The sequence below is a fragment of the Rhea americana genome, unplaced genomic scaffold (assembly GCF_003343005.1).
Source record: "Rhea americana isolate MKP2758 unplaced genomic scaffold, rheAme1 scaffold_152, whole genome shotgun sequence".
NCBI classification, from domain to species: Eukaryota; Metazoa; Chordata; class Aves; order Rheiformes; family Rheidae; genus Rhea; species Rhea americana.
This window is the reverse complement of record NW_028185617.1, coordinates 243,236-269,200: the sequence shown is the minus strand read 5'-3', so window position 1 is coordinate 269,200 and position 25,965 is coordinate 243,236. Positions and strand designations below refer to the sequence as shown.

General features: G+C 36.7%; 1 protein-coding gene across 2 annotated transcripts in view; it reads right to left on the bottom strand.

The window, feature by feature from the left end:
* Window positions 1-21,558, bottom strand: part of SLC13A1 (solute carrier family 13 member 1) — a 26,757-nt gene extending 5,199 nt beyond the window's left edge. The window contains exons 1-10 of one of the 2 annotated variants that reach the window (XM_085299703.1): window positions 21,430-21,558; window positions 16,721-16,849; window positions 15,861-15,997; window positions 12,608-12,795; window positions 11,965-12,022; window positions 11,815-11,875; window positions 11,083-11,246; window positions 5,804-5,923; window positions 4,488-4,586; window positions 4,288-4,389 (exon numbers count right to left, since the gene is read on the bottom strand). In XM_085299703.1, the coding sequence (XP_085155829.1) occupies window positions 4,288-4,389; window positions 4,488-4,586; window positions 5,804-5,923; window positions 11,083-11,246; window positions 11,815-11,875; window positions 11,965-12,022; window positions 12,608-12,795; window positions 15,861-15,997; window positions 16,721-16,849; window positions 21,430-21,528 (1,157 nt within the window). In that variant the 5' untranslated portion in view covers window positions 21,529-21,558. The remainder of the gene's footprint in view (window positions 1-4,287; window positions 4,390-4,487; window positions 4,587-5,803; window positions 5,924-11,082; window positions 11,247-11,814; window positions 11,876-11,964; window positions 12,023-12,607; window positions 12,796-15,860; window positions 15,998-16,720; window positions 16,850-21,429) is intronic. The other variant, XM_085299702.1, reaches the window with a different exon arrangement.
* Window positions 21,559-25,965: the final 4,407 nt, after the last annotated feature.

The window sequence follows — 25,965 nt, the reverse complement described above, 5'->3', positions numbered from 1 at the left end:
AAACTTTCCTTTAGCTTCCTATCCTGCACCTCCAGTGACTTGAGAGTTGTTTTGCAGGAAGATAGGACTGGGATTATAAAGACACAATTGATGCCATCACTTTCTTGTGGGCAGCTGCTTCTTCCTGAGTGGTTTCACTATTGCTTAAATATAATCAGCATTCCACGATTGATGAGTGCAAAACACTATTTTTGGAAAACCTGTTTGGGAGSCAACACTATGTCTATATCTCTGTCAATAACTGTATCACTATTGCTATTACTATCAATATCAATATATAGATATATGTGTATTTTTATACAGCACTCCACATCTATACACACAAGATAACACTTCCTGAGTTGGAATAGTAGTTTAAGAAAACACACAGCAACCTACCATTAGTCATATTGCTATGGAGAYACACATGGCACCATTCCAGACAGAAGCTTTTCAAACATTATTGAATTTTRAAATAAACATTTTTACAATCCGTTTATTCAAGCTATAATACAATTGCATATACAATATCTACCTGCTTGCAACACTATAAATCTGATGGTCCTATAAGGAGGTAAAAAATTGTCATTTAAGGAAGACTCGCAATGACTTGAACTAAAAGCATTGTAGAAATTGAGACTTGGGAAATTGATTTGACCAAATCCATCCATTTTCTTGCTTTTCACTCCCCTCCTTTAAATATTATAGTTAGAYACATTCCAAAAATGCATAGTGGTCTTGTATCAGCAGTAAAGAAGGGACAAGCCATACAGAAGAGAGGAAAAATGTGCTGAGACACATGCTCAGGCTGTAATCTGATGGAAGTGAAGAAAGTTCACCTTGCATACGTCAGCTCTAATCAGTTGCAGCCCTGGGCTAAACTTTCTGTTCCTTCGTAACTTCATAAAGACTTGGCCAAAAGCCAGCTTGAAATTCATCTTAAGTGAAGCTGGTATCCTACAGCAAGTATAGCCTAGAATCAAGTCAGGACAGGGACAGGAATTGCTGTGGTAGAAACGATATATGATCTTGCACTGTCAGCATATGAAAAGAAAAGACATTTTTGCCATGCACTTCTCTGCAGAATTACGCAACACTAATTATAGATAGCATCCTGCATCTGCCTCTAGTGGCAGGTAACAGGGCCTCAGGGCAAGGCAGTAAAGGACTAGTTCATAGAGTTTTCTTGATAAAAAATAAATTGATAAAAAATAATAAAAAATAAAAAAAATAAATGTAATTTATGTTTGAAAAGCATYGGACTTAGGATGACATGCTGCTTAAATATGGTCTCTACTTATATACTGCACAAATGTAGGTTGAGAATTGCTTGACATTTAAAGCAGCCATTAAAGCGTGGGGAGCATCATCATTAAATACAAATATTTCTGCTGGGATTACAAAGAAATCAGTGTCTGTATTTTAAATAGGTCTTCAGTAACTTGTGGGGATGTAGATAATCATGCATGTGAGTTGACAGTGATAAGAATTCCTGTCTTCAAGCAAAACTTCAAGCATTCCATTTCAACTGTCAAAAATTATAATGGGATATAATTATACCAGATTACCTTTTCCTAAAGCACCTATCACAGAGAATTTTTTAACCTAGCAGAGAAAGACAAAAACAGATGGCTGGAAGCTATATTCAGACAAAAAACAAGGTGCAAATTTCTCTGGCTTATTTTGGCAACAGAGGCGATTATCCACTGGGACAAACTATCAAGGAAAGTGGTGATTCTTCCATTGCTTCCAAAATATGAAGAATTTATGTTTTGATATCTTGAAATAAGCCTGGGTGCTTTCTGGGAATTCATGTTCTGACGAAATAAATATATACCAAGTTCAACATTCAGRACAGCATAGCTTATTGTGATGGTGAACATGTTTAGGATAAATGAGCTGACAGTGATGTTGTTCAGCATAAAATCCTAAAGGTGGTGTGAACCCTGCTTAAAAGGATTCATTCCTTCTTAAAACCTACTCACTGGCCGGCGGGGGCGGAGGGGAGTGTCTTAAGGTTATTTATGGCTCTGACATTGCTGCTTTGTTCCTCCAGTCCAGTGGAAGGTTTTATTATAAAGACAAAACTCATTTGCACATTGGCTTGAGACTGCAAAATAAAATCCTGTGGGAAACAAGTACTATCATAAATCAAAGTGCAGAAAACATTTCCTTGTATTTGCTTTGTGTAATATAAACTTAAGTATATATCACAGGCAGCTTGTGCAAGCAATTGCACATATGCCTACTGATATACTTAAAAAAAATCCAAAATAAAATATGCCACTGGACAATTCTTGCCTGTGGAGGGCATGAGAAACATGTGCATGAGAGATGCAGGCCACAGTAATGCACTGCTAGAAGCTTCTTGAATCTTACAGTGATGAATGCAACGCGACAATTGAGAGAAGTACAGTTCTTTGGCTTTTTATCTGATTGTTCTTTTTATCTGATTGTTTCTTTGTTTATATTGGGAAATACTGGCATAAAGAAACCTGAACCTCTAAAACCTATAAAGCACACTAAACCGCTAACAAACTCCTAGTTCCCATCCAAAACCAAAATGTTCTCAGCCATAATTGTCTGGTTCTATGCTTATCAATGTAACTGACCGATAAATTAAAGCTACCTAGAAATAGGCAGGATCTGAAGAGTAAGAAATGTTTCTTTCTCTTTAATGTTTTTGTTATAGAATAACATAGGCTTTGTCTCTCTTCAGATTACCTCATACAAATTATAACATGATTCAGCCTAACGTGACATGACACATGTTCGTATTCCTTCCGAAGGAAAGCGTTAGAGGGCATCCACAAAGTAACATCCCCACGCAGAACCTGCAACCACAGTTACTATGAGAATAGAATATTCTTCACTGTCAGTGAGCAAAATCCTCAGGCTCAAATAGGAAAATGTAAGTATCTGGACTGAAATAATCTCTTCATTATAAGCCTTCTCAAATTTGAAAGGCTGTTTACAATGCCTGTTTTTTRGTATCAGAGCTAGCTCATTACACAGTGTTTGATGAGCACTGAATGTTGGTATGAAGCAGAAAGGGAGGTGAAGCCGGCTTGATTGCTTAAATTGCTGATTGCTTGATTAGGTCAACACTTCACAAACTCTTTTTTAAGAAGAGTGTTTCATATGAGACAGTTATGAGAGAAAAATATTCTTTTGTTATTTTTGTATACTTAAAAAAATAGAATATTTTAAACAATCTTAGGTTTTATTTTTTTAATACTATTTTTACATGAAAGAATTCTACTCTGTGCTTTAGCTCTTCAAAGGGCTAAATTATTCCTTATAACACTCTCTATTGGACATAGTGGGAAAGCACTTGACTCTGTGCGTGCATATGCGTGTATGTGCATGTGACACTAGGCGAATGGTGGGGAGCATATTTAAAGAGAAAAAGGATGATGGATGTATGTGCATATATCATCCAGGATGGAGACAGACACACAAAAATAGAAAGCATCACCTGAGCCCAGCTTATAACGTATTAAGTAATATGTGCTAAGTACAGAAGAACCTAAACAGTAAATGTCCTGTTTTTCACAGTCTTCCAGCTACTTTCCAATACTCTAGAGAAAAATTCAGACCTTTATCACAGAAGAAAGGAATCAAAATTACAATGATTACAGCAAGAGAAGATGAGAGACTACAGGAATTACTGTATTACAATTTCTTGCAGTAGTGAGGGATTTCTTAGGGGAAAAAGTCTAGGTGATCCTGGAAAAGGGACTGTATGGCCAAGCTGCAGCAGAAGGACAAGAAAATGCAATAGTTTCTGCAGGTCTGTTTTTCTGGTGGTTAGTTTAACTATGAACTTGAGGTAGTTACATATGAACACACAGTATATAGTAGTAATTAAAGACRTAAAAGCAGAGGAAGTTGTCCTATACGGATAGAAGTGTGGCTGTCAGTAACAACAGTAGATTACAAAATCCTGACTAAAGACCTTATTTTTCAAATTGCAGATTTTACAGGTAAACTGTAACATCAGCTATTACACATTCTCCCTCACTGTGCTAAGTCTAAAAAAATAGATATAATTAATTTTAGGAGGCACTGACTTCTGTAATGAATTTAGTCCATTTTGAATATTGTGCAAATATATGGATAAAATTGCTGGAGTTTTATCTGTTCTGAGTATACTACACAGATTTTCAACAATTTCAGTCCGGAGTCTTTCCAAAGTATTAAAAGTGAGTTTTTTGTTTTATATCTTGGGTTTTTTTTAAGAATATAAGCAGATCTTCAGTTAAGACACAGTATAGTTCTTGCTGGTATATCAAAAAGATTACTTACTTTGGGAAAAGTGAAGACCATCCAGGGATGAAGCCAGGATCTCTGGTAAACCACAACAGGGTCATTAGAATGAATAGGACAAGTGTGACAATTTCTGGGTAGCTGCAGCAGAAACATAATGGGTTACATTTTCCTGAATTCACACTTAGATATACTTTGAGCAGCATTGTTCTCATTTGCTGATTTACAGTTCAACATACCTTATTGGTCCAAGTTTCTTGTATTCGTTCCGAATCACCTGTGCTGAGGCCTGTTCTCTAGTTGTTTTTTCCTTGCCACACCTGAACATACTTTTAAAACTGGAATGTAAATCAGCAATTACGGAAGATGTGTTAACAGCATATATAAGAGAAAAAAAATCCAACCTTTGCAGTTAACAATAGCATTTAATAAAAGCAAGACTTTCATTTCACAATGCAGTATCTCCCATTTAATTATCATACACTAGACTGAACATATTGGAATTAACTGACAAAACTCAGTGGGAGACTGACAGAGGCAGCAACAAAATGTGTCCTGTCATTGACTGGCTCATTTGTCAAGCAAGGATGAAGCTTTAATCATAGGAGCTAATTGAAACAATCACCAAATGCATAACCTATCTGTTTAATGACAGTCTTTGATGACTTTGCTCTACTTTAGTAATGGGAAAGTTCGTATTGTATTAGTAGCCTGCATACTAATCAGCACATCTCTATTTCACTACAAGTTGGATTATCATTCTTGGATAAGGCTCTTAAATAATGTTAACAAGAACACTATCAAAACAATTAAGAGAAATTAAACAATAAATGTTCAAATACAGAGTGGTAAGCCTGGAATGCTTCTAAGTCTGCTTAAAAGTAGAACGTCTACTTCATCTCTTACCTCTGAAGTAGCTATCTGATTGTGGAAGACAGGCATCTCCACTACTATCCCTGAAGAGGTTAGTGAATGCATTGAGAGCAAAGAGAGAGTTTCAGAGAATCAGACTGAAAGAACTGCTGTTCTCTCCAAAAATCTTAAAAGTACAAACTCCAAGAAGTAAAAAAAGTATTTAAATTTTGGGAAGCTGAAAATTTTTGCTTTATGTTTATAAATGTAATCATCTAGTTCATAATACAGACACTGGTCAATAACCTAAATCAAGCCCTAGCTTTAATAAAGAACGGATTATCTTTAATATTTTCAAGACTTGGACGACAAAGCCTCAAGTTTGGACCACGTATTCTTCCATTTTGCACATATGCACTGTTTAATGATGATGTGTATATTTTACAGGAATGCATTTTTGATGTGAGCTTTCCACACTGGGCTGAGCAGTAAAGTATCCATATTTAACAGGACTCTTGGCTCACTGTCCAGAGACTCAGTTGTACTCACTCACTGTACTCAGTTTGCATCAAGGATGCAAAATCACCATTGCAGCATTAACTTTCTACTGAGCATATTAGATTTAGATATAATATTTACTGCCTGTACCAACTATTTCTTATATTATCAACCTTTAGTTTTATTGATTCCAATATTTACTTACTCAAATCCAAGGAAAAGCCACTGGAGCCAGACCCAGGAGAGCAGCAGAATAATAACTGTGATGGGGATGGAAAGGATAAACCAGGATCCAAAATTGATGCATTGGCAATCTGGGTAACGTCTGGACAAAAGTAAAAAAAAAAAAATCAGTTAAACTTTAGACAGGAATGAAGTCTTGTCAGAAGTGCCTGAAAGCCCTGCTGCAACAGAGTTATTCAGAATGCTTCTGGTTGGCAGCTTCCTTCAATATTAGTTGCCTCTCCTGTCCTCTCCATCACCTTCCCATCTTAATCGTCGTGACTAAAGCAGCCATCTCTCCAGCTGTGTTATGATTATTCGAGCCTACTACAATGAGTTTGTGGGCCTGCCACTAGATCTGGATGTGTCTAACCTGAGCTGAGGAGGTAGCAAGGGTCTCTCAGAGCATTAAGGGCCAGTAGGACTACAAAGAAAGAGAAGTGGCAGAAAAGCAATTCTTAGAAAGAAGACTTTAGCACAAGAAAACATACTTGAATAAATAGGCTTCTATAAACTTAGAAATAGAAGATGACTCCTATGGGAAACGGAGAATGTGCTGTGAGGTATGCATTGTATAAGCTTCATAAGGGATTAATAGCTCATCAGAAACAAAATTATTACTAATTTCCACAAAAAGCAGACAAATTCCTTTGTCAGGTAGATTGTCTCTCAAGTCACACTGTCTCTTTGAGGCTGACATAATCTACCATCTACAGATGTGAGCCAATCATCTAGATCTGTCCCTGCCATATACATTTAAGGAAAAGAGAAAATTGCTTGGGTGTTCTCAGATAAATTAATTTATTATTGAATGAGACCAGGTAACCAAAAAGGCCAGATAAACGAATATTGTGTTTAGTTTTCCAATTTACTTTACGAATAATTTTTTTGTTCTTTGAGACCTTCCAGCTTTACTGAGAGAGCTTTTAATGATAAATATGAGAACATTCTAGCCTTTTTGAACAGCCTTCTCCCTCAATGAAAAAATAAGATGGAAGGAAAATGATAGTGCTCAGTCAGAGGCTACAATGACTATTTCCAATTATTATCTTTTTTTCTTTTTTATTTCAGGCTTTGCTAAAAGGAAAGGAATTGTGATATCCACATAGGTCTTTGAAGCTGTAAATGTTGATTTTAAATGTTATCTCAAGTGCTATGCTAATTTAAGAATGATCTATATTTATTATAATATTTATATATATTGTAATTAAAGTGCCAGCTGGGACTGAACCAAAATGCTTACCCATATTTTCAGGTGGGTTATCTAAATTGCAACTCTGCATAGTAATGACACAGTGAAACTAGAGCAGGAAAAGACATTATGCATGCTATTATATTTAATTTACTGATTATGTGGCTATTTAGCTTTTATTACATGATTAACCACATCATTTTTTGAATGTATGAATTCCAAGACAGAAAAAAAGCCCTGACTTCAGCACAGCAATGACTCAGCTTACTAATTTAGTATTTTGTCAACTTGTTATTTATCACCTTCTTTCCTGAAGTATACAGAATAAATTTTTATCAAGCACCAAAGTTCTTGAAAAGTTTATAGCAGAGTTAATTCTGCCATCAGAAGATAATTTTCTGTGGTCAGGTTTTACAATAAGTTACAATAAGTACAGGGCTGAATATATACATGAGTATTTCTCTTAATCTTTAAAATTAATGTTACCTAATTATAATTTCCATAGCAAGTACTCTTCTGTAGACTGGATGATCAGTTTAAGTGACCCATTACATAGTGCTGCAAGATTATCTTCTACAGTTGGATTATCTATTATAGGTCTGTTCTGCAGCAAAGATAGACAGAAAGAAACAACTAAACTAGCTTTTTTTTAGATCTATGTTTTGTGGAAGATATGAAAGTGTGATTGACTTTAACAAATCTCTGTACTACATTAACAATAAACTATCTTTCCAGGAACACATTACAAATACCAGCAAAACTTTGTTCATAAAACAGATCCAGACAAAATTATTCCTTTTGCTACTATTAGAAAGTTCCTCAAGTAGAAAATAATTTAATGTTGGCAAAGTTTGATTCTTCATGTTGGAAGGTCAAACTCAGTTACCAGAATAGGATTCACATAACCTAGGAAATTGTGAGCCTGACTGGAGAACCAAAGGTTTCCCATGCAGGACCTGCCCCTCCTCACATGTCGGAGAACTTTTTCTCCCCACCACGATGTCCTGCTGTCTGGTAACCCTTTCCTTTCTGTAACCCTCTTTGAGGCCTTCCGTCCACCCTGTAATGTGGCTGCCTGCACCCCCCAGATGAATAGCCCCACTCTGATACAGGCCAGCGATGTTGCCTTGGCTGGCACTGGGTCAGTCATGGGAAAGGGTTGTGAGAAACTCTGTACTGCAGAGCTATGCAAGATAAGAAAAGTAAAATTGCAGAGGTTAGATCACTGACATGGGGATTGATAGCAGCCTCAGGGGTCCAAGAAGCAAAATATAAATACAAAATGGTATAAAATTCTAAAGGAAAAAAAAATTAGGGAGTCAAAAGAAGGAGATTCGATGCTATTAATGATCTGCTTCAGGAAGCAGTGAGAGCCAACCCTTCCCATCCTCCCTGACACCTCTTTGGCCAGTGAAGGCTTCTGGTATCTTAAGGGAGATGGTAAACAAACTGATGGTTAGCCTTGTAGTGGGTTAGGTTTAACTCAGTTGGTTAGAGCATAGCGCTAATAATGCCAAAATTGTGGGTTCAATCCCTGTACGTGCCAGTTGTTTCCCTGCTGAGCAGGGGGGGTTGGATTAAACGATCTCCAGAGGTCCCTTCTAACCTTACCGATTCTATCATCTATTAGCCACCTGTGGCTTCTGGTAGTCTTCTGTTATGTTAGCCTTTTTTTTTTTTTTTTTTTTTTTTTTTTTTTTTTTTTATTTTTTTTTTTTTTTTTTTCTCTTTGCACACAGTAAAACATGGTTGAGGACAACAAACACCAATTCCAGGTACTAAAACCAGGAAGATATGATGAATCTGGAACCTTTCAATGCCATTTTAGCTATCCTGTCATGAATGGTAAACCCAAGAATATGCTGGACGTATACAGTTCTCTTGCCAAATTATCTCCCCATCAGATGCTTACCATGCATGAAGGTAGCCTGCAAACATATTCAACTCATGCTAACAGGTCAATTACCACTTCAGACAGGACATGAATAGAATTAACGCCTCTAAAGAGAAGGGAAGCAAGACACTTAAAAATATTTGCACAATTATGGTGTTGAGAAAGCTTCAGTTAAGGATTAGGCTCAGTGGTTATGTCAAGTTTAAACAAAACCCTGGCCTGGTGTAAAACTGGATTACACGCACAGTGCTCAGTGCATGCCCCATGTTCCTAGTAGAGGAAGATTCAGGGAGAGAAAAACAATCTGTGCATGCATTCTTGAAGAGATTGTTAACATCTAAGACAAACTGAAAAATCAGCTGCAAGCCAGTTCTTCAAGTTTCCTACAACTTCAGGGTAATGAACAAACTAACTCTTATCAAGTAATTTTTTGAATTCTTCTAGGCTCTTGAGTAGGAAGCCTGCTGGAGCCAGAAGTTCTTATACGTTTAAAAGTTTAAACCTAGCCAGCATAACAATTCCCCTACAAAATGCAAAAGACTGTAACAATTCCCCTACAAAATGAAGAGAATGTAACAGATTTGAAAAGGTCTTTTTTTTTAGACCTTGGAAGGACAGATTATAATTTCACAGTCTGGCCTATGTAGTTCTTTGGTCCCAATAGCACGGAATCTCTACTATAATTTCTCTATTGCTGTGTTGGAGAAGCAATCTGGACCAGATCTTCTCTTAGCACAGGCTAATTTACAGACTGCACCACTTCAGTACTCTGCACTGTCATGTTGGAGTCAAATTTGATGCAGTCATGGAATATGGATAGAGAAAATCTATCAGTAACTGGTCTTTCAATCTGTTTTGCTGCCTGCAATACAAAAAAGAAGGCAGAGAAGAATAAAGGGATTATATTTTGTTTTGTTCTATTTTTAAATTAGAGTGTGAATATTTTTGGCAATGAGTAAACTTGCAGAAGAAAAATATGCCAGTAAGACCTATGGGTTTTTCAAAAAAGCTTTGAAAAGAAATCTGCCAATTTCCACTTCAAAATAGTTTGATGTAGGAAAGAAAAGGAATATTAAAGAATATTTCAGTAATTTCAAAACAAAGTGTTTCATTGAATACAGTGTTTCAGATTGGTTTGAAATGATTTGCTTTTTCGTTGATTAACAGACTTAAATTTTACATTTCAACAATGCACCAAACACAGCCTATTGAAAGCACATATGCTAGTAAAGACACTCTTTGCTAAGTGGACCTGCATGCCTGCCTGCTACAAGTATTACAGAAATTTATGACAGACCGAAAACTACTTTTCTCCTCCCCACCAAATCTTTTTGTATTTTTTTTTCTTTTCCATTCTACACTCTACAAAATGGTCTTCAGAAAAGAAATAGACATTTCAGGGCTGCTAGTAAGCAATGTAGATCAGATTCAAATATCCATTTATATATGACTTCAAAATAGAATAATATTAAGTTATACGGGAGAAAGATACCTCAGTTAGAACTATACCTGATATCCTATCTGCTGTTTAAAAATCTAAATTTTGACGTATTTCTTACTGTAAGGGCTCAACTTTCAGTGGTACTAGTTTTTACAAAACACAGGTGGCAGACAGAATATTCCTCGCTCTTACAAATCACATTATCCCCTTTGAAATATTCAGAACAAAAAATAAATCTGATCATCAATATTGCTTAAAGAGATGTCAGGTAGTATCTGGAAGATTAAGTGATGCTGTTACAGGTACACTGGAATTAAAGGGAAAATAGAACTTAGCCCCTGCTGTACTTAGAAACGAGTAACAGTCCTTTAAAGCCAGATAGTGTCTCTCATCTTTATGGTAAGCAATATCTTGCTCCTCAGTCAGGCTCATATTTTTCCATGTAGCTATTCAAAGAGTAAAGTACTACTTAACCAAAGTATGTCAGAAATTAATCATCATTTGTATATTTGGAATAATCATGTCTAACCTTTCCCATTGTAAGTCAAATACAACCATATAATTTCACTGTATGTCTTTAACAAAAAATAACCAAAAGAAAGTGATAGAATCAAATACTGTCAAATCAAAGGGTAGGTTCCTCAGGCATTTCAGGGGAACCATGTGAGAGCACAAGAAAGGACAGTTAAAATTCTGAATAAAAAAGGATACAAATAATTTAATATAGTCTCTTACGTATTGAAGTGCTCAGCAAAAATCAAATTAGTCGATGTTCCTGTGATTGTGGTCAACCCTCCAATGGTAGCAGAGTAAGCAATGCATAAGCACATCACTTTGAAAATCCCATTGTATTTGTCCTCTCTGCTTTTTCTCCCTGTTTCAGCAGGTGGTAGGTTCTGCTCAGTAAGAATATACACTGATTAACATGTAAGAAGGCTCATCATCAAGCACAAAAGCAGGATTCAGGAATGTCCCAGAATTTCAGTCAAACAATTTGCTGGCAATATTACCATCTGCAGTATGTTTTGGTTTGCTGTTACAATTAGTCATGTGAAGGGAAAGAAAGGAGAGCCAAATCCTCAAGTCTTTTGCCTAAGTTGTTTCAGTTTTTACACAGGAACTTCCTTTCTCCCCTTCCGTCCCTACTCTGACGCTACTGCTACAGAATAAGATTGAGAAAATCCTGAGAAATTCAGTCTATAGATATTTCAAATTCTGGGAAAATCTGGTATCTACTATTTGTCCTCAGGTGTGATTGTTTAATTTACATGAAATAAATTTGAAGCACAAAACCACTAATGAAATAAATAATAAGCACATTTTTTGCATACAAATATACACATATATATCTTACAAGGAACTAGCTTCATGGCTAGTAGCACCGTGGTAAGTGTTACATGAGAGTGAGATTTAGGTTAAAACTATAATACACACATTAAATGCATTAAAAAAAGACATTTTAAGTACCTTTTCTTTTTCTTTTTCCTTTTCATTTTCAATTGTGCACACAGTATTACCTGTGCCATATCTGGAAAAATGAAGGTATTTATTTTAATAAAGAGTTGTTCCATTTAGATGAATTCTTCAACCAGATGTTAAGAAATTAATAACTGTTACCCATTAACTTCTTTTGCTTTCTCTTTCCACTCACTGGTTTCACATTCCATAATATTTTCTGGAACACATTAATTGAAAGACAGGTGAGAATTTAGGGGTGCAAGAAAGAATCTTTTCCATGAGTATGTCCTAATCCGTGCAACAGCTTCCTATCATCGCACTAATAGATTTTTAAGAGTCAGTCTTAAAAACAGCTAGATTATGCCCTACTCCTCTGCTATTCCTGTTACCCTAGAATCCCAGTCTTCTCATGATTAGACACCTTTTCCTAATTTACAATGTGTCCAACTGTCTACATAACCTTTTTGTCTACATAATCTCCCAACATTATCCTGGAGCTTAAAAATGTTTAACCTCTGGTGTATTTATACCCTGCAATCATGTTTCCTGTTAGACTTCATTTTACTAGGCTGAACAAGTCAGCCTCTTCTCCTCTTCTCTCATAAAGCTGCCATGTCCTGAACCTGTTCGGTTTTAATTCACCTTTGCAGACATTAGAGGCCTCAAACAGAGCATTGCAAGAGAGGTCTCACCATGAAATGTGTGATGGTGGAGGCACTTCCCTACCCAGCCAACCTCATCTCGTGTGGTCTTTACTTCACTGCGGTGTGTGGGGGGTGTACAAACAGCAGCATATACCTACCRTCGAGCTCCAGGGCCGGGTTGCTGGAGCCGTTAGAATAAGACATCTCCAGTGCATCTACTTCTGCTTCAGCCCTGATGATCTGCTGAGCCACAGCCTCTACAATCGGCATCACCATAGCCGCAGCAGAGGTGTTGCTGAGCCACATAGACAAGAAGCTACAACTAACCATGAAACCCAGAGTAAGCCTGGAATGAGAGAAAAGAGTCTATTACTATTACAGTAGCCCTTCTTTTTTCTTATAAATGGAAAACCTTTTCAACAGAAAGGTATAATGTAGAAAACACTAAATGTTTAGTGCTTGTAATTGACTTTGGAGGCAAGTTGTGAATTAAAATGATCTTGATCAAAGACRTTTTCTCACAGAAATCATTATATTTTAGAGTTTTAATGGGCAAATATATTATTATAAATTGAAACAGAAGCAATAATGTTTATATACATGCTTTGAACTATTTTKGATTGGAGAAATATCGACATGCATGTCACAAGTTCAAAGAAAAGTTAAAATAGCTGTGCTGCCTAATGTTATTAATCTTTTTATACTGTGCAAGATAGCTCAAAACTCTGGAGTTACTACTTTGACTGTCAGTCCTTTGGATAATAGCGAAGGTGTAATAGGAAGAAATATTAGCAATTCAATAGGTGGCACTTAACTTAGTTCTTAACTAGTGCCCCAAGACAGAGACTATTTATGCTTCAGTAAATTTCATACTTCCTATTAAAGAAGAAAGTAGAAGTCATTACAAAGTCTCGGTCTGGTCTTGGCACAACTTATGTTAGGTTTACTACAAATAAGAACTATATCAACCTTACTGGAATCACTTTAGTTTTACACTTAAAACACAAATTTTCTGTGTCACATCTGGTAAAGTTACATTTAGACTACAGAATGCATTATCATTTTTAATGCATCTGTTGGAGTTGTAAACGAGAATATTTTGCAAATGAGAGTATTTTCCTCACTTGCTGTTGCAAGGTGTTGACAGTGTCATTAAACACCTGGCATGCATCACTACACACACACAGAGAGAGAGAGAGAGAAGTAGTGAGGGAAGAGACCACAGTGCATTTCATTTTCTGAGTTCTTTGTGCAATTCTCAAAGCTCTTTGGCTAACTTCTAGGTAAACAATCTTACACGAAATGTAAGAATAACTCAGCACATCAAGACAAGATTTTTGTATAAAAATAGTGTATTCCAAAAGCCTCTAACAGCCTTTCACTTCAGCTAACGGTGATAACATTTCAAAATTTCAAAAATAGGAGAAATTTTGGTGTAGAAAAGGCTGGTCAGGCCAAGTACATTGAATACGAATATTTACCTTGTAAATAAGTATTATTTTAGTATAATAAAGCAAATAAAACAAATGAAGACATTTGCCAACATCTGTTTCAAAACATTCATCACATTGCCGACATTTGATAGACTTATGTTCAAGGGATCATTTAATATACTGCAGTGTCCTCTAATGAGTGACTCCAAAATTGATAAAAAAATAGCAGAATATATCCTAACCTGTTTAGTCTGAATTATTTTCTCTGTCATATTGTCAAAAAATATTCTGCATGGAACCTTGGAGGTTCATCTACAGTCARCTCTAAAGTCAATCTTTGCTATGCAATGCACAGTCAATGCTTTATTACTCATTCTAGGCTTTGTGGGTTGCATAGGCTTATTCACCTGTTCCTGCTGTGAAATACCTGCAGCTCCTCAGACCAGACCACTCAGATGAAAGGCCACTAAGGACTCCTACCATCAACTTTCACCACCGTGTCCCCACATCCTCTACCTCAGAAACCTCCTACAATAAAAAGTAAAATCTCTGCCTTGGTCTGGATGTGGTTCCAATATGCAAAGGCTGACTGTGTATTCTTGTTAGCAGAGGCAGAAGGCTCCACGCAAACGTTTTGCATGAGCAGCAGATGCTGAGAGGTGGGAGGATCCTCTCCTTCACACATCATCTTATCATAGTCTTATCAGCCTCTTATCATAATCAAGAAATGCGACAGAGCTGAGATAGGAGGGATATTGCCTCCTCAGAGTTTCAAAACTGTGGAATTGCTTTACACATCCTCAGTGGCTGGCTGCAGGTTTCTGTGTCTCTGTCTTCACTGCAAACTCCCCAGCAGCATTCAGCTTCGCACCGTTCACTTACGTTCACTTTCAAGAATTCAGCCAAATGGCAGGGACTTAAGACTGATCAATAAAGAAAARTTGAAATAACTAAGTCTGCATGGCTAAAGTATACAGCTAAAGGCAGTGGAAGACAGTTGAATGTAAAGAACATTTTTTTAAGAATGAAAGCCAAAAGCTATTGAAAGAGATAGGAAAAAAATCAAAATGTGTGTGGTGTATTTAAAATTAGTGACAAAGCACTGAGGAATAGAAATAATCCAGTATTTCCAAAATACTTTATTAGTTAGATTATCCAAGATGCCTCTCATTTTTTCAGACCTAAAGCCTTTATTTTTCTGACTTTTTAGTTCCCATCACCTTTTGCTTCTTCAGAAGAACTCATAAGTGTCTTGTATTCTGGGAAACTAGACACACTCCAGAACGTCTCTGCAGTCTTACTGATGTGCTGAMAGATGAAACTGCTTGCCTAAAGCTCTCCTGCAAACTTTTCAAGCAAGTAAAGTGTTTTTGCTTCATAAGATACGTGCTTATATTGAGTCAGTAAAAGAGTGTGTGATTTTTTTTCCTTCATCACTTCATCCAGCTGGAGAAGTTCCTATTTGTTCAATATTTTCTTTCTCCACAGATAGCCTCATAAGTAGGACATTATGCAYATCTTTTTCCTTCTCTACCGCATTTTGTTTTTTATGACTTCTTTTCTATTTATATTGTGAATTCTTGTTGTATACTTGGGACGTGTCCAGCATTTTGCAAACTGTGCTGAAATACAGATTAATAATAAGCATAGTATGGATTTTCAGTTGTAGGCATTGATTATTTAAAGTATTAACCATCATTAAGAAATAAGAACCCTATATTCACAGATTCATCAGCTTCTCTGTTCAGGAGGATGCTTATTGTGAACAGAATCATTGCAGGCAGCTTTCAGTCTGATAATTAGGATTTCAGCAAAACAATAAAGTGTCACCTACAAATCAATCAAACTGTTTCATGTATCTACTTTTTTCAGTAGCAAAGAAAAGCTTGATTTCTACCACAGAATAAACAGGAGGCAATTATTTCTGGTATACCTAGCTTTCCAGAGGCTAGGATCCTTAAAGACACTTAGCACGTACCATGCAGGGTTCACACCCACTAGCATCACCATTCTCAAAGCCACTCTTTTGTGGAAATTCCATTTTTCTATTGATGCTGCCAAACAAATCACTCCAATTAAAAGCAAATGGAAGTCTTTAAAGTAAGCAGATGCAACCTGAAATGAAAGCAAAAAGGATTTTGTAAACTAAATAGTGACTTTGTATTGGTATTTGCTATTGCCAGTTAAATGAAAAACACTTTCATAAAAATATACACCAAAATGCATACGTAGAAAGATTTTTTGATTAAATTTAGACTGTTCATTTCATTGAAATTGTTAATTTATTTTGACTCAAATGATGCAAGAGTAACTACACTAAAGTTAACAGTGTTAAAAATTAATGAAAAATAAGTCTTGTGGTATAAACAACCTAAGATCATCTGCCATATCTCATATATGAACTAGATCACCAGTGAAAGATTTTTTGTATTAATTTAATCATATATCTAATGGATGAAAGAAAAACTTTAAATGTAGAGACTTAGAATGTGATTGTCTGTGATGTTGTCATCTCTCTAACATCAAGGTGGATACTCAGCATTTTGCAGACGAGATCTTTAGTATGTCACATCTATTATATTGGGGATACTTTATACATGACTAGTGTTTTCCCACTGACTAACATCTAAGCATTGAATCACAATCTRGCAAAAAAATTAATTTAAAGAAATCAGGACGAAGTATGTGAGCAAATCTTGAGACCAGCCTGCTGTGATCAATACTCAGCAAAAACTTTGGATTAACCCATGAAGTTTCAGCCTTATGTGATTCTTTTTCTGGAGAGTTTGTGATTTATCATTGAAAACTATAATATAATTGAGAGGAAGATAAGGTTACCTGCTTGGATGCCATTATACCAAACAACGGGAACATAAAGGCAGGAAGCAAAGCAGAAACAGCCAGTGGCAAAGCTTCTGTGAGCCAAAAGATGGCAACTACAAAAAGTGTGTATGCACATTCTGCTTCCTAGAATACACAAGACATCAATAAAGCATGATTGAATCATCCAGAGAAAACAACAACTACTGTAAAAAAATCCAGACATGTCAATAAAGAGATTTTCTTCACCTAGTACGAATCTAGGGACCAAGATTTACAGTACTTACTGTGTGATATTGATAATTCTTCTCTAATTTGAAAAGTATTAGGTAAATAATTTTTTTTAGGATGGTAAAATACAATTGTATATTATTATTTAAATTTTAAAGCTTATGAAAGAAAAGGGCAGCTGCCTTTTTCTTTTTCAAGCACAATTAATCATATAGTTCATTCTGAGGCCTTCTCTGGCCATGAATTAGCAGCAATCGCAAACATTCTGCACCTGCAAGCAAACCTTTAGAAGCCTCGGAGAAGCTGCAATCAGTAATAGGTCAAATTTTGGCTCTCTTATGATCAATGACATTTTCTCATCAATAAGACAAGCATTTCATCTAATATAGTCAGCACAAGACTGACAAGAAATGCAGTTGTTCTTATGTTGTTCTTAAGTTTTGAAGTTTTAGTGAGTATCTTCTATTCAGAATCCTGGAAAATAAAATTTATGGCAAAGCTGCCAGTAAAATGGAGCCACTATGATGCTGATAAAGAACACACCAGAAAAGACCAGGATGAAAGAGGAACGGGGAACAACAACAGAAACAACTGAAGCTACAGCCCAAGTCAGACTCTGGTGGGATGTGGTCTGAAGGTTTGAATTTATAATGAGATTGAGTGATCCTAGTTTAGAAACTAGTTTTGCATAGTTTCCATTTAAATTTCTGCTCTTGGGGAAAGTGATTTAGAAAATGTAATGATGTCGCTTGCTAAGGAATGAAGCTGCTCAACAGCAATAGAAATGGATTCTAGTAGCAGAGGAACAGCTTAATAAAATGGAATGGTGAATCTTTGACAATAAAACAGCGGAGTCCAATCCAAATTAATATTTAATATCTAATAAATGTTTAATCTGTAATAAATATCTAATATTTATTATTTGAGAAGTTTGTGGTATATATGAAGCGATCTGAGAGTGTCAGTTCAAGTATCATTTAGGAAATGTTCAACTCACCTAAATCTTACCAAATWAAAAATTTGACAGATTCTTAGTGCTGAATCTGTGACATAGGCRGTGTACCCACAATTTAACAAAGAAGCAAGGACTTGAAGTGGACTTTCATCTATTATCATACTCATTGTCCTGAGATTAGATCTGCACCAAACAGAAGCACTAGTAAAAATTTTATATAACTGTCTCATCAACTTGGAATTATTACAAAAGTCATTGAATGTCAGTAGAATGTATTTTGAGTAAAGAAAAACTAGGCTGCCATAGTATTTGCTATWTTTAGGAACCAGAGGGAATTTCTGGGATCCTTGATTTCAGTCCCTTGTTATCAGACAACACATGATAAACTTAACAAAATCCATCTTGAAAGTGATTAGGTATTTTGACTCCATTCTTATGTCTAGAAAATGGCTCTGATGTTCAGATGAAAAGTTTGTGTTTGTAAATTGCTTCTSTGAGCTGTAATACAGCTTAATATTGAAATTTGGTAACCTGATTTGAAACATACAAGTCATGTTGTAGCAAAGATCACAATAACTTTTAAAATCTTTGTTTTACTATCAAGTAGCGGATTAAAGTACRTTAAGCATTAGTATTCTATAAAGTTCTATGAAACCTGGTAAAATACTAACAACTAGCTGCCAGAACGTCCTTCACCGACACTGAAAATACTGATTTAGAAAAAAACACATAGTCCAATCAGTATATTTGGAAAATTATATCCATGCTGTACAAAGAAAAAAAGTTCACACGTTAAAACTCTCTTAAACTTCTTGAACTGAAAAAGAAGCAATCCAGCCTTTAGAGTCCTGATTCACATGTTATTTGAATGTAAAATGATATGTACCTGACTACTTGGTGAATATTTCAATTTTTAAAAATTCTTGTATATCTTGCTGAACTTTGTCCTGATTTTAGACATGAAAGGATTAGCACAGAAAGGATTCCATTCTCCCTGAAAAACCACCATCATGCATTACAGCAGGCACAGCAGTTTAACAATGCAGAGGAATTGGCAGATATTCCTGCTAAATACACTTGCTTTCACTGTTGATCCTTTGAACAGTCTCAGAGTCAACCACTTAGTAAAGAACACAATGACTTTGTTCAGAGATAATGGGTTTTTTTCAGAGATATTTTATATAAAATCATGTAAATTCTGGGAGATTTCACTATTTCACTTCAGATTAATATATCATTTTTAAATTTTGTTTGCTGCTGGCAAGGATGGAGGCTTTTTTGAAAAATGCTCTTCACCAGTCACAAATAAAGGAGTAATTCAAAAGAACAATTATAGATCAGTTGAGGTGACTGTGGAGCTATATCATACATGAAGCTTAGATAAAGTGTGTAGTGCAGAAAGTCTAAAATTCATTGTAATATAAAGTTCTAAGAATTTAATAGTAGTACTAAACTTGAGTTGAAATTTCCAGCACAATTCCTTTTAAAGGCTGCCTAAGATCATATCTAAGACTCCTTACTGGCCATTACACAAAATTGTTTTTTCTTACTTGTAATTTTACTGAGTTTAACTGTTCAGATGGCAATTTTCCATAATTTTGGCCTGTGTAGAAGAGACTTTGATTTGTAGGGAGATAATAGAAATAATTGTATTTGCAAAGAATAAAGCTTAAATTTCTAAAAGATATTTTACTTCTTTCAGAGCTGAGGGAACAGGTCAGCAACCTACACCAATGTGAGGGGTGAGAATTAGACTTCTAACGTCAGAGACTGCTGCTCAGGAAGTCGATTGGGTCAGCTGTGGTGGAAAATAACACRATGTTTTCGTATGCACTCTTAAGTRCATCAGACAGATTTTAATCAGACAGATGTGCCTGAGACGTGCGAAGAAGATAGATAGCTGAAAACTTGTTGCTAGAAAACGTTAAGAATCACTGGAGACCAGCCAGATACCTTACGACCTCCACTGCTACTGTTAGCTCACCTGGATGCTGAGGGAGGAAGGCAGGTGAGCCTTGGCCTTCAGCAGGACAAGGCTGCTGGGGCTGTCACTATCACATACGTCTCGTGAGCACTGCTGCTGCACTCCTGATTTTCAGGCAAATTTTGAAAAATTAAGTAAAATCTTGCAATTGATGCTGACAGAGTCAAAAGAATATTCATAATTTAAGTAAGGGCTATTTTTGTTTTACGTTGTATTCACAACTTCGAGTCTGAAATTTTTTTTCCTGGAGCAGATGGTGCCACTTCTATAGGGTAAAAACAATATAAAGTTGTCCAGTTATAATGAGTACTGGGTTGAATGTTTTTCTCACTCACCTAGTCAATCTATAACTGAGGGAAAGATCTTTTCACTATCATTAGTAGTGACTTTTAATAAATACCTTGTTTTGATAGGAACTAGAAAGCTACTATCCACAGTATACTGCATTAGCAATTTTTTATCCATAAGGGACAAATTTAGTTTCATCTCAAGATGCAAAATCTATTCATTGTTTTTTATGCAAAACTGTCGAAGTCAATGCCAATCCTTTCTTTTATTATATAATAAAAGTTAGTTATTAATAGTTACTAATAAATCTATAAATACACGTGTGTTGTATATGCATAAAAGTACTCCTTTCAGACTTTTCTGAAAATATTTATTCCGAATATCCTCTGAAAGTTTGAGGTAGACAGTGGAAGTGTAAGAGGGCAGAAAGTCGTGGAAGTATAGGAAAAGATGAGAAATCTACCACTTGTGATTTTAGAGTGCCTAGTTTTAAAACCTTCATTTATCCTTTATTGCTTGCTACAGGAGACAGGAAGGTAAGAGAAGGAAAGAGAGGGTACATTCCTTACATGTGTCCCAGGGTCATGATGTAAACAGAGCTCTGTGAACCTGATGAAGATGCATGCTCTCCTGCAGACTTTGTGCAATATCTTAGAATTGTCTTTTACTTTGAGGAGCAAAGTCATTATATTGTTTTTCCTATCTACTATATATCCTCATTGAGGGTAGAAATGCAACTCTTTTTCTTCAGTGTCTCCATCCTGCAAACAGGTCACCAGATGACACTTTTTTCCATGAGAAAGAAGAGAGACTCTCTTCTGTTTCTAAAATCTTTCTTCTTTAAAAATAGAAACGATACTAATTTTCTTTATACATCTTAAAACAACAAGGAAATTGCATCTTCCTTCCTTCCTTTTTTTCCTTCCATCTATATTATAAAACATACAGAAGAGCTCTTTAAAGCTGGCCAAAATGTCTCTGTAAGGACAGTATTTTCAAGGTAGTCTCAGTAATCTCTATGTTTAAATACTAGTGTTAAATATGAAAAATATTTTCTAAATAAGGAATAAAATATATTCAGGACTTGATGCAATCAGCACTGAAATTCACACTAAAACCATTTTCTTCTATCCATTTCCATGAAAATACTTTAAGTTGACCAGAAAGAATCCCCACAATGAACACACACAGAAGTCATCTGAAGAGATCTGGAAACTTACACTGGACATACAGGTGCGAAACAATTACCTCTCCCAGCAGGTCACTTACTTTGGTTCTGATGATAAGTGGTAGTGGAAGTAAAAGCACTGGGGTGAGGACAATGAGCAGGAACCTTCGGTAGACCAGGAGATAACTAAGAATCTTCATGACTGGTGGCTGGTGGTTGAACTTTCCTGAAGAAACTGAAAGAAAACGGGTCTGACTTTAAATAGTTTACTCTGATTAATATTTTCCCAAACTATCACCTTTAGCCATTGCTAAAGCAAGCCAGTAAACCAAGTTAAAATTAAATCTTGGTCTTTATTGTTTTAGTGACTTTATTAACAGTAGGGTGATAAGATAAGTGTTCACCATAAACCAAGGCAAGATGTCTGCCTCCTCATGACTTTCTCCCCCTGCCCTTTCTCATGACAAGTTTATGTAATCAGAATAGGTTTTAGGCACCCAGATAACCAAACATCTCAGGTATTCTCTCAGTCAGTGTTGGCTTCAGTAGAAAATTAAAACATCTAATCTACATAGAATATATATTTCAAGACCAATTACTATGTGAAAACATATGCAAGTTCATTTTACTGGACAGAAGGAAAAACTTCTTCACAATGAGGATGGATGAGAACTGAAACAGGCTGTTCATGAGGTTGTGGCATCCCCATCCTTGGAGATATTTGTTTGAGAAAGTTTGAGAAAAGAAGGCATGGAGCAACCTGATGTAGCTACACTTTCCTCTTAACTTAAACTTTCCTCTGCTTTGAGCAAGAGGTTGAATGAGATGATCTCCAGAGGCCTTGATCTTTCTATGCTCCTATCCTTCAAGAATTTGAAATATACGGGAAAAATAATTTTTCTCCCTCTTGCCTGGCAAGAAGTRTACATAGTTCCTCTTTTCTTCTCATGCAGAAATAGGGAAAGATATTCCAAACATGTCCACATATAGCCTTGATGACTGAGAATGGGAGAGTTTTTGAGACAAAAGCAAAGAAAAGATGAAATATTTTACCTACATTTTCCTGTGTTCAYTAAAAGAGAACTCTGTAGAGTCTTTGCAATATAACAGAACAGCATCAAAATAAGACAGAGAGGTAGGAAAGAATTTTGTTCACTMTCTGAAGATAAAAGGGGAAAGAACATTCTGTTTCATGATCAGGATTTTATATGAAGCAGTAAATCAGAAGAGGAGACAGATGCAGGATTCTTTGAGCTATCATTACAAGCAACAAAGGTCAGGTAATAAGGTAGATTTTTACTATCTATAAAAGTTGTAGATATCAGGATACATACAAACCAAGTTCTCAGATTGCCTGTGTTGGGAATAGACTTTTGATTTTGGAAGGTGGACTTTGATTTTACTAGGAAAGTAGTATTTCAAATGTAACTGACAGGAAGTAATTGACAGAAACCCAGAGGTAGAAGATAATTTGGGGTGAAAGTAATGATGAAATAACAGCCTTTGCTACTGGACAGGAAGAAAGAATAGGGAAAATAGCTTTGAGATAAGTCAGGAAACTGAGACTGAGATCTCCTGAGACGCTAATGTAAGGGATAAAGATATTAAGTGAGCTGGAAGTTTTTGAAAGACACTGTATTAAACATATAATAGTAAACTATTCTTGTCTGCAGGAGAGACAGCTTAGAGAGAAACTATGGCATCTGTAGCAGGAGAGCTTCAAGGATCTGAAAATGAAAAACGAATTGTATAAGACCTGGTAACAATGGCATGTGACTAGGGATTGCTATAAAGGAATAACACATATATGAAGGAATAAATTCAAAGATATTATGATGTGAAATATATTTCAGTTGGGAACATCAATAAAAATTTCTATTAAAATAGAATAAAAGTTTGTTCTCTTCAGAAGTAGAAGAGAACAAAGGAGAGGGGATACAACAGGGATAGGGATATCCTGTAGGGATACAACAAACATACAGGGAAAGCAAGTTACAGACAATGCTGGAGTATCCAACACTTTCTTTTCTTGAGTCTTCACAAAGGTAAATGGCAATCAATTCTCTAATGAAAAAAAAAACATGCTAAAAGGAATGCATATGGGCACTATGCTGGTAGCAGTGCTTAATATTTTGATTTAGCATATGCATTCAAGTCAACTGCCAGATTACATTATCCCATAATTAACAGGTATGAAATTAGTCTGAGAATGATCTTAGAATATACTTGAAAATATTCTGATATATATTTTAAAAACTGTAGAGCAGTAGGAGTTCCTAGAAAATTGATGATGTATATATGGAAATAAATATTGGCTAATATGTGTCATGTGAACTTAGTCTAATTTTCTTCTTTTATGGGGCAACTGTCACCCTCACAGTGAAGAAATTCCCCCTCACGTTCAGGCAGAGCTTCCTGTGCTTCAATTTCTACCCATTGCCTCTCACATGGGACAACTGAAAAGAGTTTGTCCCCGTCCCCTTGACACCCTCTCTTCAGGTACTTGTACACRTTGATCAGATCCCCCCTCAGTCTTCTCTTCCCCAGGCTGAAGAGGCCCAGCTCTCGCAGACGTTCCTCATAGGGCAGGTGCTCCAGCCCTCTGATCATCTTTGTAGCCCTACGCTGGACTCTCTCCAGTAGCTCCATGTCTCTCTTGTCCTGGGGAGCCCAGAACTGGACACAGTACTCRAGATGAGKCCTCCCCAGGGCTGAGTAGAGGGCCAGGATCACCTCCCTCGACCTGCTGGCAACACTCTTCCCAATGCTCCTCAGGAGACCACTGGCCTTCTTGGCCACAAGGGCACATTGCTGSCTCATGGTCAACTTGTCATCCACCAGCACTCCCAGGTCCTTCTCTGCAGAGCTGCTCTCCAGCAGGTCAGCCCCCAGCTTGTACTGGTGCCTAGGGTTATTTTTCCCTACATGCAGGACTCTGCACTTGCTGTTGTTGAACCTCAGGAGGTTCSTCTCYRCCCAGCTCTCCAGCCTGTCCAGGTCTCTCTGAATGGCAGCACAGCCCTCAGGTGTATCAGCCACTCCTCTCATCTTGGTATCATCAGCAAACTTGCTGAGCAGGCACTCTGTCCCCTCATCCAGGTCATTGATGAAGAAGTTAAACAGGACTGGACCCAGTACTGGGGGGATGCCACTAGCCACAGGTCTCCATTCCTGATGAAGCTGCAGAAATTCCCATCAGAATAGAATCTGAAATCAAGACCTTCTGCAGATCCACCTTCTGCAGATCCCTGCTATGAAATTTGCAGTCAGCCACCAGACATGGCGAGGATGAAAACCAGGCGCTAAAATGAGAAAGAAGGATGTTTCCTCTCAAGTTGCTGCTATTATGTGTTTCTGGAACAGTCAAGCCTTAACAGATAACCTAAGAATGGATCAACAGACAGATGCTCCACTAGACAGAAAATTTGTAGATCAGGTTTAGTGGAGGRAGGCTGAAAGCTTTCTACGAGACCTCAAACTTGAAATGGCACAAACTTGGATCTTTCCTTGTTGCTAAGGACCAGGAGCGACAAGCAATGGTGTTGAAAACTGATTACAAGGATCTTAAGCTCTGCAGGTGGAAAGGAAAGGGATTTTAATCTAGTTTTAAGACATCACTGAATGAATAGGGAAAAAAAAAGATCAATTCAGTTTGCAAAAAATGTGTTATCAACAATAAAAAAAACATAAAAGAGGAAAAATTTACAGGGAGAAAGACTATTCTCATTATACTATCCACTATTAGCTGATCTGGTTTAGTATTGATCTTTAACTCTGTAGCTTTCTCGATATGTTTTATTAATACTTTTTATGTCTTCAGTTAACTGTGGACATCTCCCAGGTATTTCTCCACAGCCAGTCTGAGTATTGTGGTTCACGTGCCCAGATTTCAAGAAAGCCTGCGGAGCTGATCCTTTCATCCTTGAAGCTTTGTGCTGTTAACTGTATCTGTTATTTAGCTGAGGAACACTGTTGCTGTTTCATACTTGACAAAGGGCTTGTGTACTCAGAAGCTTATCAATCTTTTCCTTGTGAGTGGCTTTATAATTTAGATTACTACTCTCTACCTTACCTTGCTTTTATCTTCTGACTGTTATAGGTATAATGGCAATACTATTGCATGAAACTAAGAGGAATAGTTCCTTTAAGTGACAATACCGGGGAAAAGTTCAGATGGTATTGTAAATGGCCAGCAAAATTCATTCTCCAGTTAAAATAGTGGATGAGAGAATTCCCAGCTGAACATGCATATTCAGAGACAAAAGGGTCAGCAAAGCACATATTTTTTCCTTCTGGGCAATGGAGTCATAGTAAGGGACTCAGCCCTGGTGAGGACTCATCTCGAGTACTGTGTCCAGTTCTGGGTTCCTCAGGACAAGAGAGACATGGAGCTACTGGAGAGAGTCCAGCGTAGGGCTGCAAAGATGGTCAGAGGGCTGGAGCACCTGCCCTATGAGGAACGTCTGCGAGAGCTGGGCCTCTTCAGCCTGGGGAAGAGAAGACTGAGGGGGGATCTTATCAATGTGTACAAGTACCTGAAGAGAGGGTGTCAAGCGGATGGGGACAAACTCTTTTCAGTTGTCCCATGTGACAGGACAAGAGGCAATGGGCAGAAATTGAAGCACAGGAAGCTCTGC